The 14,494-nt window shown below is 60.3% G+C and overlaps 1 protein-coding gene across 1 annotated transcript in view; it reads right to left on the reverse strand.

Annotated features, from left to right (window-relative positions):
• CCDC33 (coiled-coil domain containing 33) overlaps positions 1 to 14,494 on the reverse strand; it is a gene marked incomplete at its 3' end in the record, with an annotated part of 38,398 nt that overhangs the window by 1,797 nt on the left and 22,107 nt on the right. The window contains 4 exon segments of the mRNA XM_082005090.1: positions 315 to 498; positions 661 to 807; positions 1,112 to 1,218; positions 9,884 to 10,009. Of these exon segments, the coding sequence (XP_081861216.1) occupies positions 315 to 498; positions 661 to 807; positions 1,112 to 1,218; positions 9,884 to 10,009 (564 nt within the window).

The following is a 14,494-nucleotide window of genomic DNA, read 5'->3' on the forward strand; positions in this document are numbered from 1 at the left end:
CCCACCCACCTCTTCCTCCACCCAACAGACTTCCTCCCCCCCCCCATTTCCCCATCTCCTCCTGCCACCCCCTTGGGGGAAAAACAACTCCCCCAAGGACGTGGGGTGGAGCAGCGTTGGAGCTGGGGGTCGACCTCAAGCTCTGAGCCTTGCACGGGGCTTTGCGGGTCTTTAAATGAAGGGAGGATGTAATGGAAGGATTAATGTTTTACACAGATGAGCCGGGGGGGGTTTAGCACCCATGTGGCTGGGGGAAATATTTCCCCGAGGGTTCGCATCTTTGCAGGCAGAGCCCTGCCACGGCTCCGGCTGACCCTCCCGAATCCCCTCATGCCGCGCTGGGCTGCGGGAAGGATCCCGGTGGCAGGGACCTTGGCCGGGGGGAACCGCGTGCCTCCAGCTCCCCCGGCCCCCCGCTCCCGGCCTTGGGGCTGGCCTTGGCCAGCAGCTGGGGGGGGGAACAGGGCACGGCGAGGGGGTGCGGCAGCATCACGCAGCCTTGGGAAGGGGGAAAAGGGGGGAGCGGGTGCAGCCGGAGCCTCGGCTCCTTCCTCCCCATCTGCCCGAGAGCTCTTTCATCCAGGACTCGGTTCATGCCCGAGATAAAGCCCCCTCTGACCAGACTCAGGGGCTGACCCCCCTCCCAAGACCTTCGCTCACCAGCAGCGCAGGATTCGGTTCCCCACGGCAGCCAGGACTCGTCTCGGTGACACCACTGCCCACCCCCCGGTGCCCCCAGTGTCCCCCTCTCCTCCGGCGTCCCCGGCACTCACCGGCTCCCGCGGGCCCCCCGTCACCTCCTGGGACCTGCGGAGCCGAGAGAGGGGGGACACCCTTGGCCAGCTGCTCCCGGCGGAGCCCGGCGCCGGCAGAGCCTTGGCCGGGGAACCCTCCGTAGGAGACAGGAGCCTGTTCGGGGTGCCAAGGGGGCAAGGCTGGTTGGGGTGGGGATGCAGGGAGCGTGGGAGCCTGGCGAGAGGATGAGGAGGAGGAAAATCGGCAGGGGTGGGGCAGGAGGTGCTGGGGAGAACGGAGGAAGGAGGAAACCACCCTGAGGAGGATGAGAGGAAGGAGCCAGGAGGGGGCTGCAAAACCGGCCGGGCCCCCATACCCCCGCTCCTCCGACGGCGTTCCCGTCCCGCGCGGGAGCGGCTGCTTTCGGGGCAGGACGCTGGCCACGGCGTCAGCCGCCGGGAGGGACGCATCGTCTCGGTGGAGCTGGCAGGAGAGATCAGAGCGGAGGATGAGGATGAGGAGCAGGCTGGGGAAAGCCCTCCGAGAGGAGCAGCAGGCTCCTTCAGCCCCTTCCCCGCAGCCGGGAGCAGCTCTCCTGGCTTTCGCCCGGAGCAAAACGCCTCTGCTTTGGGGTCAGGATCCAGCCCTGCCCCAGAAGCCGCTGGCACGGCTGGTTGTGACGCTTCCAGCATCCCCCTTTGGGGCTTGGATGCAACGTGGCGTGGCCACGGGACTGGAAGACCTTCTCCTGGGGATGGGGACATTTGGAAATGCCCGGCTTTGGGCATCATCGCATGGCTGGCCCCGGAGGAAATTTGGCTACGACCAGAAGCAACCCCAACCGTAACAGGGACCTCTGAGTCCTCAGCTCCCACCGGTGACACCAGCGACAGGGTGACGTCCCCATCCCCACCCCCTGACACTCACGGTGGAGGAGAAGGGTCTGTAGTACAGCGTCATCCCCGCGCTGGGGGTGCCCCGGTCCCGCCGGCACCCCGCCGCCGGCAGCCAGCCCTCCGGCAGCTCTTCCACCCCCGTCCCCTCGCCGCCACCCGAGCTGCCGGCCGGCGGACTCGGGGCGATGCCGGGGGGTTGTAGCATGAGAAAAAGCTCTTTTTCCCAGGCTCTTGCGGCTGGCAAAGGGATTTAGGGCTCCCGGCAGCCTGGCACGCCGGCGGCTGTTGCTACAACACAGCCCTCCTGTTAGCAACCCCTCCCCGCAGCAGCTCGGCACCCGAAATCACCCGGCTGCGCCCAGACGGGTGCGTTGCAGGTGCAGGCAGGTGCAGGCAGGTACAGGCAGCTGGCTCTGCCCTCCCCATCCCCAGCCCGGTTTCGGCCGCCGTTGCCTTATCTCCTGCTGCCAGCGGCGCAGCCCCGCGGCGGCGGCTCGGTGGCAGCCGCCGCCGGGTGCCGGGACGGCGGGGTGGCTCTGGCGGTGACGGCACCTCATTCCCACGCCTCGGGTGCACGGAAACGCTCTCTCCACCCTCCCAGCGCGCTCCCGCGGTGCCTCAAATGCTCAGCGAACTTCTGAGGACCCGCGTCTTGGGGACGGCGGGTGGCATCGGGCTTCGGCTCTGCCTCCCACCCGCTGCGGCACCCCGCATCCACCTCTCCTTCGGCGTTTGTTTAAGAAACAAAGGGGCCGGAGTCGGTCGATGGAACCTCTGGCTAACCTCGTCCCGTGCCATCAATTTTTCATCAAAGAGCCGGTGGGAAGCGCGCAATTATCTGCTCCATCAATAATGCACGGGACTGCGCTCGGCTCGCCCGGGCTGGGCAGCTGCTTTCGCTGCCACGGCTCTTTTCTGGGCTCCAGACAACACCTGCAGAGGCTGGAAAACCACCCTCAGCCGTTAATCCCAGCCCGTCTTGCTGCCTGCACTTGTCCCAGCTCCCGCTCCTGGCAGGCAGCATCACCCCGGCGCTGCCTGCGGAGACGGGGGGCAGGGTTAAGGGGATTTGAGCCCGTTTTCCCCTGCACCTCCTGTCTCAAATCCACCCGGAGACAGCCGCCTCTCTCCTTCCCGCAGGGGTCCGGGATGAAAGGCTGGGAATCCACGTCTGAAATGATGGAAGCTTTGAAACTCCTGGCACTCGCTATTTATTTTTTAATTATTTCCCCCCCCCCCTTCCTTCCCCTCCATCGTTTCCAAGCCTCTGAAGCTTCCCCTGCCTTTAGAGCCTTTCATCCGCCCCGACGAGCCACCCCCTTCCTTCCCCTCTTTGCTTAGGCCACGTTTGGAAGTTTTTTTTTTTTATTTATTTAACAGATTGCTCCCAGACACTTTGATGTATCCGATTAGCTTGAATCGATTCATCTCCAGGCGGGAGAAGGAGCAGCACGGAGCAAAGCAAGGAGGGGGAGCTGGCAGTAAGCCTCCACGGGAGGCAGGTGGGGAGCCCCTGGGTCCAAAAAAAGGCCCAAAATAGGCTGTGCCAGAGGACGCTGCATCCGTATGGCATGGCCTGACCCTGTCCCTGGCCGGGGAGAGGACAGCGGTGCACCCCGGAGAGAGGCTGAGGATGGGCCAACTCGTTTTACTTGTGAGCACAGGAGGTATGTGAGCCCCTGGCAGCGCACCAGCCTCTTGTGCAACACAATCTCCCTCCAGCTCAACAGCTAACACGTCCCTGGATGAGTATTAAGCCCAATTCCTTAATTGTTATGAAGATGGGATAAGCTCGCATTTACATATCTGAGGAAAAAAAAAAACAAAATTGCTGCAGCAGCTTAGGAGGATCAGAGGGAAAAAAATCCCATTTTCCCCCTTTTCTACAACAAGAGCTCACGAAACCATCAGGAGATAACGGCGCCTTCGTTTGCTTTGCCCGATGCCCTCAGCAACCTTACCCGTCCCCTCGGGACACGGGTGCTGGGTGGGGCTGGGGGGGACGTCAGGTCCCCGATGCCCCCACAGCCCCTCCCCGGGGACACACCGGTACTCGAACCCCCCCCTCAGTGGACGTATGGGTGGGTTTTTCCCCCTCTCTGCTTCCAAAATCAAAGCGTTTCCCACGGGGAACCCCAACCCCCGGGGGATTTGCAGGTCCCCGGGGGGAAATACGGAGATTTTTAGCCTGACCGCGTCCCCGCGCACCTTGGCAGGATGCACCAGCCGCCGAAAGGCAGCAAATAAACCTGGTTTTATCTGATTAAACCGAGGCTGAACTCCCTTCCCACGCATCAGGACTAGTTGGGGGCCGGGGGGATGTCTGCTGGGAGGGGGTATATTAGCCGGAGCATTACAATTCAATTTAGGAGTTAATTGGATTGCATTGCAAAGCGCTTAATCTGAGCCCAGTTGGGTTTAATAGAGACACCACATCTTCTGCTCCCTTCCCAGCCAGGACAATAATTTTTAGGGCGGGCGATTACCATCGCTCTCCGGGCTCCGGGCCCAGCTGCCGGCTGCTGATATCGTGTCGAACGAGGAAATAAAAGCCTCTGGATTACACCGGGTAACTTGGCGAGGCAAGACGCTCAGTGTGGAGACGACCGCTCCTCGAGCTGCCCACCCGCCCGCCTGCTTCTTCAAGATAAGGCTTACGAAAACGGTCGTGGCACCAGCGGGAGCTGCGATTCCTCTGTGAGTCGCTGGTGGTTTATTTTGCTCAAAGAAAAAGAAGGGGGGGGAAAAAAAAAAAAGGCAGCTAAGAAGAGGTGGGGTGACTTTTGAGAGCAAACTCCAGCTGAGTCAGCTCCTGGCTCCTGAAAAAAAAGGTTTTTCCCCCAGCTCGCTGCACAAGGCTGCTTTTGGGAGGGATGGGGCCAGCCAGAGTGATGTCCCCAGGTGATGGTGACCAGGGGGAAAGGGAGGCGAGAGACTCCTGGGCTGGATCTGTCCTCCCAGCGCGGGTCGGGGCATCCCCCGGTACCGCCGCTCACCTGGGGCCGGACCTCAAAAAATCCCCCTCCTGAGATCAAAAAATGAGGGAAACGGGTTCCGATTGTTACCCTGGCTTCCCGCTGGTCCTTTGTGGGGTTTTTTTCCCCTCCTAGGAAAACGCCCTCATCTGTGTTTTAAGATAAACACGTTTCCAGCAGCCGGGGGTGTGAAGGAGTGGAGAAATACCACCGAAAAGCCCAGGACCAGTGGGCGACTTGGCAGCACTCGGAGGGTCTGTTTTCCAAGCCTACCTTCTAAAATCGGCGCACGGGACCCGAGTTAAACACACTCTCCCCCAGCCCCACACTTTTTAAGTGCCCTCAAAGCCTATTTTAATCCCTTAGCTTTGAAAAATAAGGGGCTGCAGAGGGATAAAGCCCAAGCATCCCTTGAGCTTGGGCTGGCAGGCGCTTTCTCGCCCGAAAACGGCCGTCCGTTCGCTTACGTCCCGACTCGATTTGCTGCTAAAACGCCCCTTGCATTTCGGCAGCGAGCATAAATCCATCAACGCCCCGAAGCCACCGCGCCGAGAGCGCCCAGCGCCGTCCAGCACCCGCTGCCCTGAGCACCCACCACCCCGAGCGTCTCCCCCGTGGCCGTCGGGCCCCATTCTTCCTTAATTAGCACGGGGGAAGGCTGAGAAGTCACTAAACGAGGACGGATGAGCCCTTTTGTGCTATGTTAACCAAGGGTTTAGCAGTGCTGCTGGGGCTGGGGTGGAGCAGGACACACAAGGGCACACACGTGCCAATGCACGCACCCCCAAACGTACAAAAAGCGGTATTTTTGGAGCTGCTTTTCTCTTTTTGCCCTAATCTGGCTCGCTGCTGGGTTCCCCAGTCCGTCCCCCCACCAACCCAGACCCAGGCAAGAGAACCACATGCAAAACCCACCAAGCCCAACCCATTTCCCACCCTTGCCCAGAGCCTGGATCACCGAAAAACCCCTCATGCAACGTAGCTGCGGCACTCAGACCGCTTCCAACACCCCTCAACCCGCTCCCAGCCTCCCCCACCCCTCTGCCGGTGGGTCCCTGCCCCTCCAGCACCCTCCGCTGCCCCGCAAAAGGCGCGTCCCTCTGTCCCCCTCCTCGCCACCCCACCTCACCCTGTCTTGCCCCTAAGAAAAGAGCATTTCCAGCTGCTTTTCCTCTCCCCCAGCCCGGGCGGGTTGGAAGCGGGCACCGGGGCTATCGCAGTTGGGTTTGGGGTGGCTGGGTGGCTTTTTAAATCCCATCAAGAGCCTCTCCCCACCTTGCGACTGGCGGATGCGGGTCACCCCATCCGTGCCCTGGCGTCACGCGGAGGGGGACACCGAGGGACCCGCCCTCAGCACCGGGCTCGTCATCAGCAGGGTGAAAAGCTAATTAAATAAAAGGGGAAGAAAATTGCTGACTCCTTAATTTCCTTGAGAAATAAGACGGGCATAAATATTATCTGGGGTCACATTAGCTGATTTATGGGCCTCTTTTATTAATTGGCTTAATCCCACGTAACGGAAACCCACCGGCCCGAAAGGCACTGGGTCTGGTGCCTGTGGGTGCTTGGGCACCCACGGGTGTCCAGCTCACGGGTGAACGTAACTGAGCCTCAGTTGGGGCCGGGGAGGAGCGGAGCATCCTCATCCCGACCTTGCGACCGCTCCAGCCCGCATCCCGGCCTCTCCCAGCCCTGGGTACCAAACCGGAGCCCGCCGGCAGCCGCTGCCGGATTTTGGCAGCTTAAAAATAACAGAGAAAGGAAATCCCTGTCTGTCCTTCTCTCCGGGAACCCTGGGTTCCGCTGGATTGCAGAGCCAGGCGGAGCTTTCCCGGGGCTCGGCGGGGCGGGAGCTGACGCTAGATGGGGCTGCAGCCCCGCACCGGGCCGGCGGCGGCGGGGGCGCGGGGGGAGCGGGGCCGCTGCGCCCTCGGCCGCTCGGCGCCTTCATCCCCTGCAGCATCTTCGTCTCCCGCAGCATCTTCATCCCCTGCAGCATCTTCATCTCCTGCAGCACCTTCATCCCCTGCAGCATCTTCACCCCTTAACAGCATCTTCAACCCTTTACAGCATCTTCATCTCCTGCAGCATCTTCATCCCCTGCAGCATCTTCATCCCCTGCAGCATCTTCATCTCCTGCAGCATCTTCATCCCCTGCAGCATCTTCACCCCTTAACAGCATCTTCATCCCTTTACAGCATCTTCATCTTCTCCTGCAGCACCTTCATCCCTTGCAACACCTTCATCCCCTGCAGCATCTTCATCCCCTGCAGCATCTTCACCCCTTTATGGCATCTTCGTCCCTTTACAGCATCTTCATCCCCTTCCACCATCTTCATCCCCTTCCACCATCTTCATCCCCTTACAGCATCTTCATTCCTTTACAGCACCTTCATCCCTTGCAGCACCTTCATCCCTTGCAACACCTTCATCCCCTGCAGCATCTTCACCCCTTTACGGCATCTTCATCCCTTTACAGCATCTTCATCCCCTTCCACCATCTTCATCCCCTTACAGCATCTTCATTCCTTTACAGCACCTTCATCCCTTGCAGCACCTTCATCCCTTAACAGCATCTTCACCCCTTTACAGCATCTTCATCCCCTGCAGCATCTTCATCCCTTGCAACACCTTCACTCCCTGCAGCACCCTCTCCCCTTGCAGCATCCTCATCCTTCTCATCCCCCTCTCCCCTCGCAGCACCTTTCCCCCTCGCAGCACCCTCTCAGCAGTGCCATACCACGCTGGGGGTCCCCTCCCAGCCCTCCGAGGCAGAAGACCCCTCCTCAGCAGGGGCAGGAGCCCCCATCTGTCACCCAGCAGCTGGAAATGGGTGCAGCAAAGGGGCCCCAGTGCTGCTGGTAAGCAAGGAATCCTGTTCCCACCACTGCTGCCTGTTCTACCGCGCCACGCTGTGTGTTTTTTGGAGGGGGACAATCTGCACATCTGGCCTCTCATTTTATGCGACGGAGCTGATGGGACACCCGCAGTGCTGGGAAGAAAATGCCAGCAAAGGAGGAAAAAAAAAATAAAATAAAAAAGGACATTTACTTCTCCCACAAGAGGCCCTTTGGCTTTTAAAAACTCCCAGCGTCGACAGGTCAGAGAAATACGGGTGATGGGAGCGGGGAAAGAAAGGCTTGAAGGAGAAGCAGCAAATGTTTGAAGAGATTGGAGAAAACGCCCCCCTAATCGTTAAGTGCTTCTTGTAAATTATTCATCGGCTGGTAAGAGAGGCGCAAATCTATTCAGCGAGAGGGCAGAAGGGTAGGAAAACACGGTTAGGCTGAGCCCAGCGTAAAGCTCAGCCTAAGGTCAGAAAGCTCGTCCAGCAGAAAGCAGCCCCAAACCTTGGTAAGCCAAGGGGGTCTACCCCTTGCTGGGGGGGGGGGGGGCGTGTCTAATATCCCAGCACAAACCAGCACACCGGCTTTTCTGCCTCTGTGGGACCAGGACAGGGTTACCCCAACCCCGGTAATGTTCCTCATCGCTTTGTTCTCCTCGCTCCCCCTCCCCCCCCCGGGCCCCCCTCCATTTTTTAATGAAGGGGTTAACGAGCAGATCCGGAGCAGGACCTCAACAAGCCGCAGGGTAGGGATGGGGATCCGGGTTTGATCAGCCGGAGACGAGTGGGAAGAAGTGACAGGGCTGTGATCAGCCGAGTGCTTCCCCCCCAGACCCCCTCCAGACCCCCCCCCAAGACCCCGCTGCTGGTGGGGGCTGTCGTGTCCCGCTCCCTCCCGCACCCATGCTCCCTTGGTAGGGTGTCAGCCCTGATTCCCGCGGCTGTCAGGAGATTTCCGAGCAAATCCCCCGCCTTGCAACGCAAGCGGAGTGAAAATAATTCGCCCTTCAGGAGGAAGAAAAAAGCAACAGAAAGAAAAACGGCTGTCAAAGGTTGGGGGGGGGGGGAATAATCCTACCAGCGACACTTTCTAGCATTTTTAGCCAGAAAAAAAAAGAAGTTACCCAGGGAGGGGTGTCCAGGACTTGTGCAAGCCCTTCCTGGCTTCCCATTGCCCCGTTCAGGCTTTAAAATCGGGTGCTGGAAGCATCCTTGAGACCGCTTCCTCCCCTCCCTCGCTTTACCGACGCAGGGATGCTCGCGTGAGGATACAGCGAGCCGGAGTTGAGGCAAAGCCGGGGGTGAAAACGCATCGCACAGCCCGGGTAGGGATGCCAGGGCCGGATCCTGTGCGGGTCTGAAGGGTGCTGGGGCTTCTCTGGAGCCCCGGGGCAATTCGGTCCATCAATTTTGGACCTCGCAGCCTCACGGCTGTGCCGCGGTACCCGCCTCCGCACGCCCCATTACGGGTTTCGATTAGGCTGGGCGTAAAGCAGCCGCCGCGGCCACGGAAAAGGAAGCAATAAAGCTCAGTGGATTGGAGGAATTAAAACAGCTGGAGGAAAAAAAGAAAAATAGCTTTTCTGTATTTTTATGGTTGTTATTTTATGGCTAATTTTCTTCCTGCTTCGCAGCCTGAATCGCAGGGCGAGAGATTGGGTTGAAGGTGGGGTTTGGCCAACCGCCGGTGGGGAAAGAGCTGGGCTTTTGGGCAGCACAGGGACCCCTCCACCTCCTCCCTCCCACCTATTTAATAAGCGGAATTGAGGTTTAACGACCTGTTATTTTTAAAGCCAGATGGCTTAAAGTACAGAAAGATATTAGGACCATGAGGGCTGGGTTTGAATTCATCCAAGGGCTCCATTTATCCATACAAAGGGCTGGAGGAGGAGAGCAGCTGCCTTTTTGCCTTTTTTTTTTTTTTCTTTTTTTCTTTTTTTTTTCCTGGAGCTGAAAGGTATGAGCTGGAAGTGCCTGGGGTCTCCAACATAATGCAGCGGTAATAGGAGAGAATTTGCTAAATGGATTTGGGATTGAGCTGGTGCATCCAGGCTGCTCCGGCGAGCGCTGCCCCCAGCAAGGGAATGGGATGCTGTCCCCCCGCCTTGAAGCCCCTGTGCCACCCCGAAAGAGCTGGGGACCAGGGATCCCCCCTGAAACCTCTGTGCCCCCCCAAAACAGATGGGTACCGGGGAGGCCGGCACTGATGGAAAATCTCCTCCACGGGCACAACACAAGAAATTATTGGTACAACCAGGCTACGGATAAAACCCACCGCTCCCAGCAGCACATAAGTTGGAAGAGAGGTTAAAATTTGGGATTTGTGCCGGTTTTTCACCGTTGCGAGGCGGGGCGCGTGCCTTCGTGGAGGCTGGCGGGGCGACGCAGCGGGCAGGGCGCTGGCATCGCTGGCTGCTCCCGTGGGTCCTTACCTGGCAATAAAATGGGCGCACGGGGGCTGCCCGCAGCTCTTCGCCCCTCTCGAGGATGCCGGCGGTGGCGGGGGCCAGGCTGGGCAGGGCATCGCTGCCCGTCGGGGTCAGGAACGCCGCCGGTCTCTGGGAAGGGGGAGGCAATGGGCTGGAGGACGGACGGACGGACGCGGTGATGGGGGCGAGGAGGGGGCACCCGGGCTGAGCTGCACGGTCCCCTGTCCCCCCCCCGCCGCCGTCCACGTCCCCAGTGTGCCACCGGGACCGGCGTGATGGGAACGAGCTGTGGGTTGGCCCCACTCGTCTCGTCTTTGCACGGTGCGAGGGGAGCTCGGGACAGGGAGGGGACCCCGGGGAACCAGCGCTGGACCGAGAAGGCGAGGAGGAGGAGGAGGAGGAGGCAGCCCTTCGCACTGGAGCCTGCGCTGGTGGAAATAGCAGCGCCAGGAAAAGGCACCTCCGGCACACCCGGCAGCCCCTGCCAGACCCCTGCCAGACGCTGCCGGCAGCAGTAATGCGATTTCCCTGCCCCTCATTTCCCGCTCCCGGCTCCGCGCCCCGCTCTCCTTCCGCCAGCCTGGCTTTTATAGACTCCCCCTAATCCGGTTAGCGGGGGAAGTCGGACCTAATGGAATAAACGACGGAGTCCGCGCGCTCCCCGCTGCCGCCTGCCACGGCAGGGTCACGGACGGGGACCCTCGCCCCGTCCTGGCCGTCCCGGGGCAGGTTTGGGTGACGGGGTGACCCACCTATTTCACCGCCCGAGAGCCGGCGACCGCGACCCGGCGAATCCTCGGCTCTCCCCCACCTCCCTTGGCTTCGCCGGCCCAGCGCTCAGGCCGGGTGCCCTCTCCAAATCGGCTGCGGGCAGCGGCGAAGTGGCCCTCGCTGGGTATCGCTCCGTGCCCGCGCTCGGCCTCGCCTCGTTAGCGCAGCTAACGAGGGCAGCGAGCATCCCCCCCCTCCCCTCCCGCAGCAGCGGGGACGAGGAGGTTGTCCGGAGGCGTCCCCGTGCCCTTCCCCGTCGCTGCCTCATTAACACCGCCAGCATCGCCGTCCCCTGCGCCGCCGCGTTTCGTTACGCCGCCCGGCCCTCGACCTCAACCGAGCTCCGCCGGCGTCAAAGCCGGGCTGCAGGTGCCCCCCGCCCCGCCGCTCTCCCCCTCCCCGGGGACCGCCGTCATGCAAAATGCAACAGTTTAGGCTCTGCCTGCAATTACCGGAGCCGGCGCGCAGCTGCCGCCCGCCGTGCCGCCGCGCTGGCCGGCCCGGCCCCGCCACCATCGCCCGCCGGAGAGTTGCTCGCCGCAGCGCACGTGCTCTTAATTCAATTAGCGCTGCCCTGAAACGCTCCCCCGGGCCCAGGGGACGGGAAAACCAACAAATTCTCCTTAACAAAGACATTCCCTGATTTTTTTTGGTTTTGGGGTCCTCGCTGGCTTGGCTCATCCCGGCTAACGACGGCCCCGGCCGGCAGCGCTGCCGTAACTCCTCTTTGTAACCCGCCGCGCGATGAGAGGAATGGGTGATGTGTTTGATGGGCAGGTGTCAATCAAGAGCTGGCGAGCAGGAGCGCGGCTGCCGGCAGTTGGGTTGTGCCAGCTCAGCAGGAGAAGACGCTCAGCAGGAAAGGGCGATGCCCACCCCCGCCCCGAAACGAGCCTTTCGCCACCTTCTGCGTCACCCCGCGATGCGGTTTGGGGATAAAAACCCAAGCTGGGTGCTCGCGGAGGACAAACCTGGCCAGACAGGCTGGAATAATGGGAAACACATGGCGATTCCCCCCTTCCCAACCAATTGTGAAGCCATATTTTTGCCAGCCCGAAAGGGGTTTGATTGCCAGGCTGGCACCGGGACAATTTACACCCCGGCGCTGTGACAATTGACGCCAGGCACCGATCTGCTTCTGGTTTTAAATGGCAGCAATTACATAAATTAAGGCTGTTTAAGCAATGATATAGCCAGCCTGTTGATTTTTTTTTTTTTTCCTTGCCTAGCTTTTCCCTTTTTTCCAGAGGCCATCACCAACGTGCCGGCGCATCCCCAGGCCCCTTCTCAGGTGACATGACCAAGGGTGCTCAGCAAAGTGGGTGGCAGAGACTTGAGGTGACCGAAGGTCTCAAGTGCCGAGATAACGGGCTGAGCAAAGCGGGGTCGGGCCAAAACGAAGTGTAACACGGGGCTGGTTAATAAACAGGGGCGATGAATAAATCCCTTAGGAATAAAGATGCCTCCGGTGTGTATTTTCCAGCCTCTTGGACGGGGCTCAGCGTCCCCCGGGCACATCGGGGACCGCATCCTGCTGACCCCGCACATGGATTTTTCACTGGCGTGGTCAAACTCATCTTCTCCTGGGCAAGACACCGAATTTGGGGTGGGAAAAGGCGAACGCAGGGAAAACAGGAGCCCTGCCCTGAGCCGCAAGCCGGTACGGAGACGGATGAATTTTCCAGCGACAGCCGTTAATTTGCTAAAACGCCAGCGTTTTGCTGAAGTCTTTGATTTCTTTGTCTCCCTGAGACGATCAAAGGCTTTTGTTCTCGTTCGGGCGCCGAAGAGAGAGCGCAGGGGGGTGAAGGGTTGGGTGGGGGCGAACCCGGGGGTCTCGGTGCCTTTACCGGGGGCGGGGGGGGTGGGGGGTGGCTGCAGCCCAGCGCTGCCCTTTCCCTGGGATAACACGACTCCTGTTTGCTCATCCCTGGTGCCGGGGCTCTCGGCTTTTAATAAAGCAGCTGCTCCAAACCCTTTCCCTGTGGCTATTACACACGTAGCGGTGTTTTGAGTCCCTGCGGAAATACCGGGGAGTGAATCCTATTTCCGGGGAGCCCCTTATCCCGAGAAAACCCTGGCACTGAGGACTTTTTCCCAGCGCGGAGGGGGGATGCGAGCACCCCAAACCAAGCCCGGGAGCATCCAGACCCCTGGTAGGAGTCGGTGAAATCCCGGCGGAGGCCACGGAGCAGCCGGGATTTACACCCAGCTCCGGTTGCGCCGGGGAGTACAGATGGCCCAGGGTTTATTTAGCTGCTGTTCGTTATAAAAAGCCCAGCCAATCTAGGTTATGCATTTTCAGCTCTCTACACTAAAATAAATTAATTAAAAAAAAAAAAAAGAAGGTTAAGAAAAGCAACAAGACGAGCTCGGTGAGGCCGTTCTCCTTCGCCGTCTGGCTGGGGAGAGCGGGGCGAGGGAGCACGGGGCAGGACGGGCAGCGGGGCCGGGGCTCCGTGCACCCCGGGGACGGGTAGGGACGCTGGGGGTCCTCGCGCCCCAGGGACAAGCCTGGTACGAACCCGCCGGCTCCGTTCAGCTCCTGCATCGACCGCCTTCGCCTCTTGGCCCCCGTTTGGCCACTTCTTGCCGCCCCGAAGCCAAGCTCAGGACTAATCCATGAGCTGAGGACTTGGAAATCCAGCCTCCAAGCATCCCGTGAAGGCTGGGGCTGCCCAAAGAGGGAGAGGGGGGGTCTCTGCAACCGCGGCCGCGCCTCCCCTGCCCACCGGGCTGCCGTTTCGGGGTGCGGGGGATCACGGCCAGCCGGCTGGGGCATCTTCCTCAGAAAATCCTGATTTCCAGGCGAGAAACAAGGGCCTCAGCAAAGCCGGGAGGAGCCGAGCCTGCCCTCGCCCCGCTCAGCAGCAGCTCGCTCCGGGTCCGTCTGCGTGGGCTGCCGCCGGAGGAATCGACCGGCCGCGGAGCCCGGGGCCGGCTCTGGCTCTCCTGTTTTTTGCTTCCACTCCCAGCTCTTACATATATTAAGAAAGGCAGGGCCGGAGCGGGGGGGAAAGGGGTTGGGGAAGAGGAGGGGAAAAAAAAAAAAAAATTACAGCTCCCAGATCAAAACAATAATCAGCTAAATGAATTCCGCAGCATTTTCCCGCATGACTGCGAGTGATAATTTAGTGCAGCAGCCAGCTGGAAGCAAAAGGATTAATTCTGCACTTAGTGACACCCATGTGAATAATTCATCACACGCAGACCCCTTTTTGCTGACCCCCCTGGGCAATCGCTCCAAAGATCCCCACCAGCCGGCCCCGGGCTCGGGGAGGGGGATGCAGGCGCCGGCGCAGCACCCAGCCCTGTCCCAAATTCACTTTATGGATTTTTTTTTTTTTTTCTTTTTTTTTTTTTTTTTTTTTGCAGATGGGAGCAGAAGCTGCTGACTGCAGTAATTAGATCGATCGGGCTCACGGCCACATCCTGCCCTGCCCAAGGGCCGGTCCTGGAGCCGGGGGCAAGCGAGGTGCCCTCCTCCCTGGGAAAAGCAGCCGAATTCGCTCCCCGCTGTGACATCCCCGGGGACCGCAAATGCTGAAGGATGAAGACAGCTGGACATTTGTCACCGTGGTTAACCAGCCTGGCCCCTTCTCCGCACGCAGATGGCGAACGCTCCCTCCCAAAATCCCTGCCCGTGCCCTGCCTGCCACCCTGCCTGCCGCTGGGATTTCCCGGGAATACGAGCACGTGCCAAAGGCCCCGGGAAAGCGATGGACGCGCGAGGGTAAGAACGCCGCCGCTTTTTCCAGCTGCCCGGCAGTGCCGTCCAGAAGCCTGAGACAAGAGGCACGAGGGATAAAACCCAGCTCCAGCCCAGCTGATCCCCGCCTGCGA

This window comes from Phaethon aethereus (assembly GCF_964289735.1).
Source record: "Phaethon aethereus genome assembly, chromosome: 12".
In the NCBI taxonomy this organism is placed as follows: Eukaryota; Metazoa; Chordata; class Aves; order Phaethontiformes; family Phaethontidae; genus Phaethon; species Phaethon aethereus.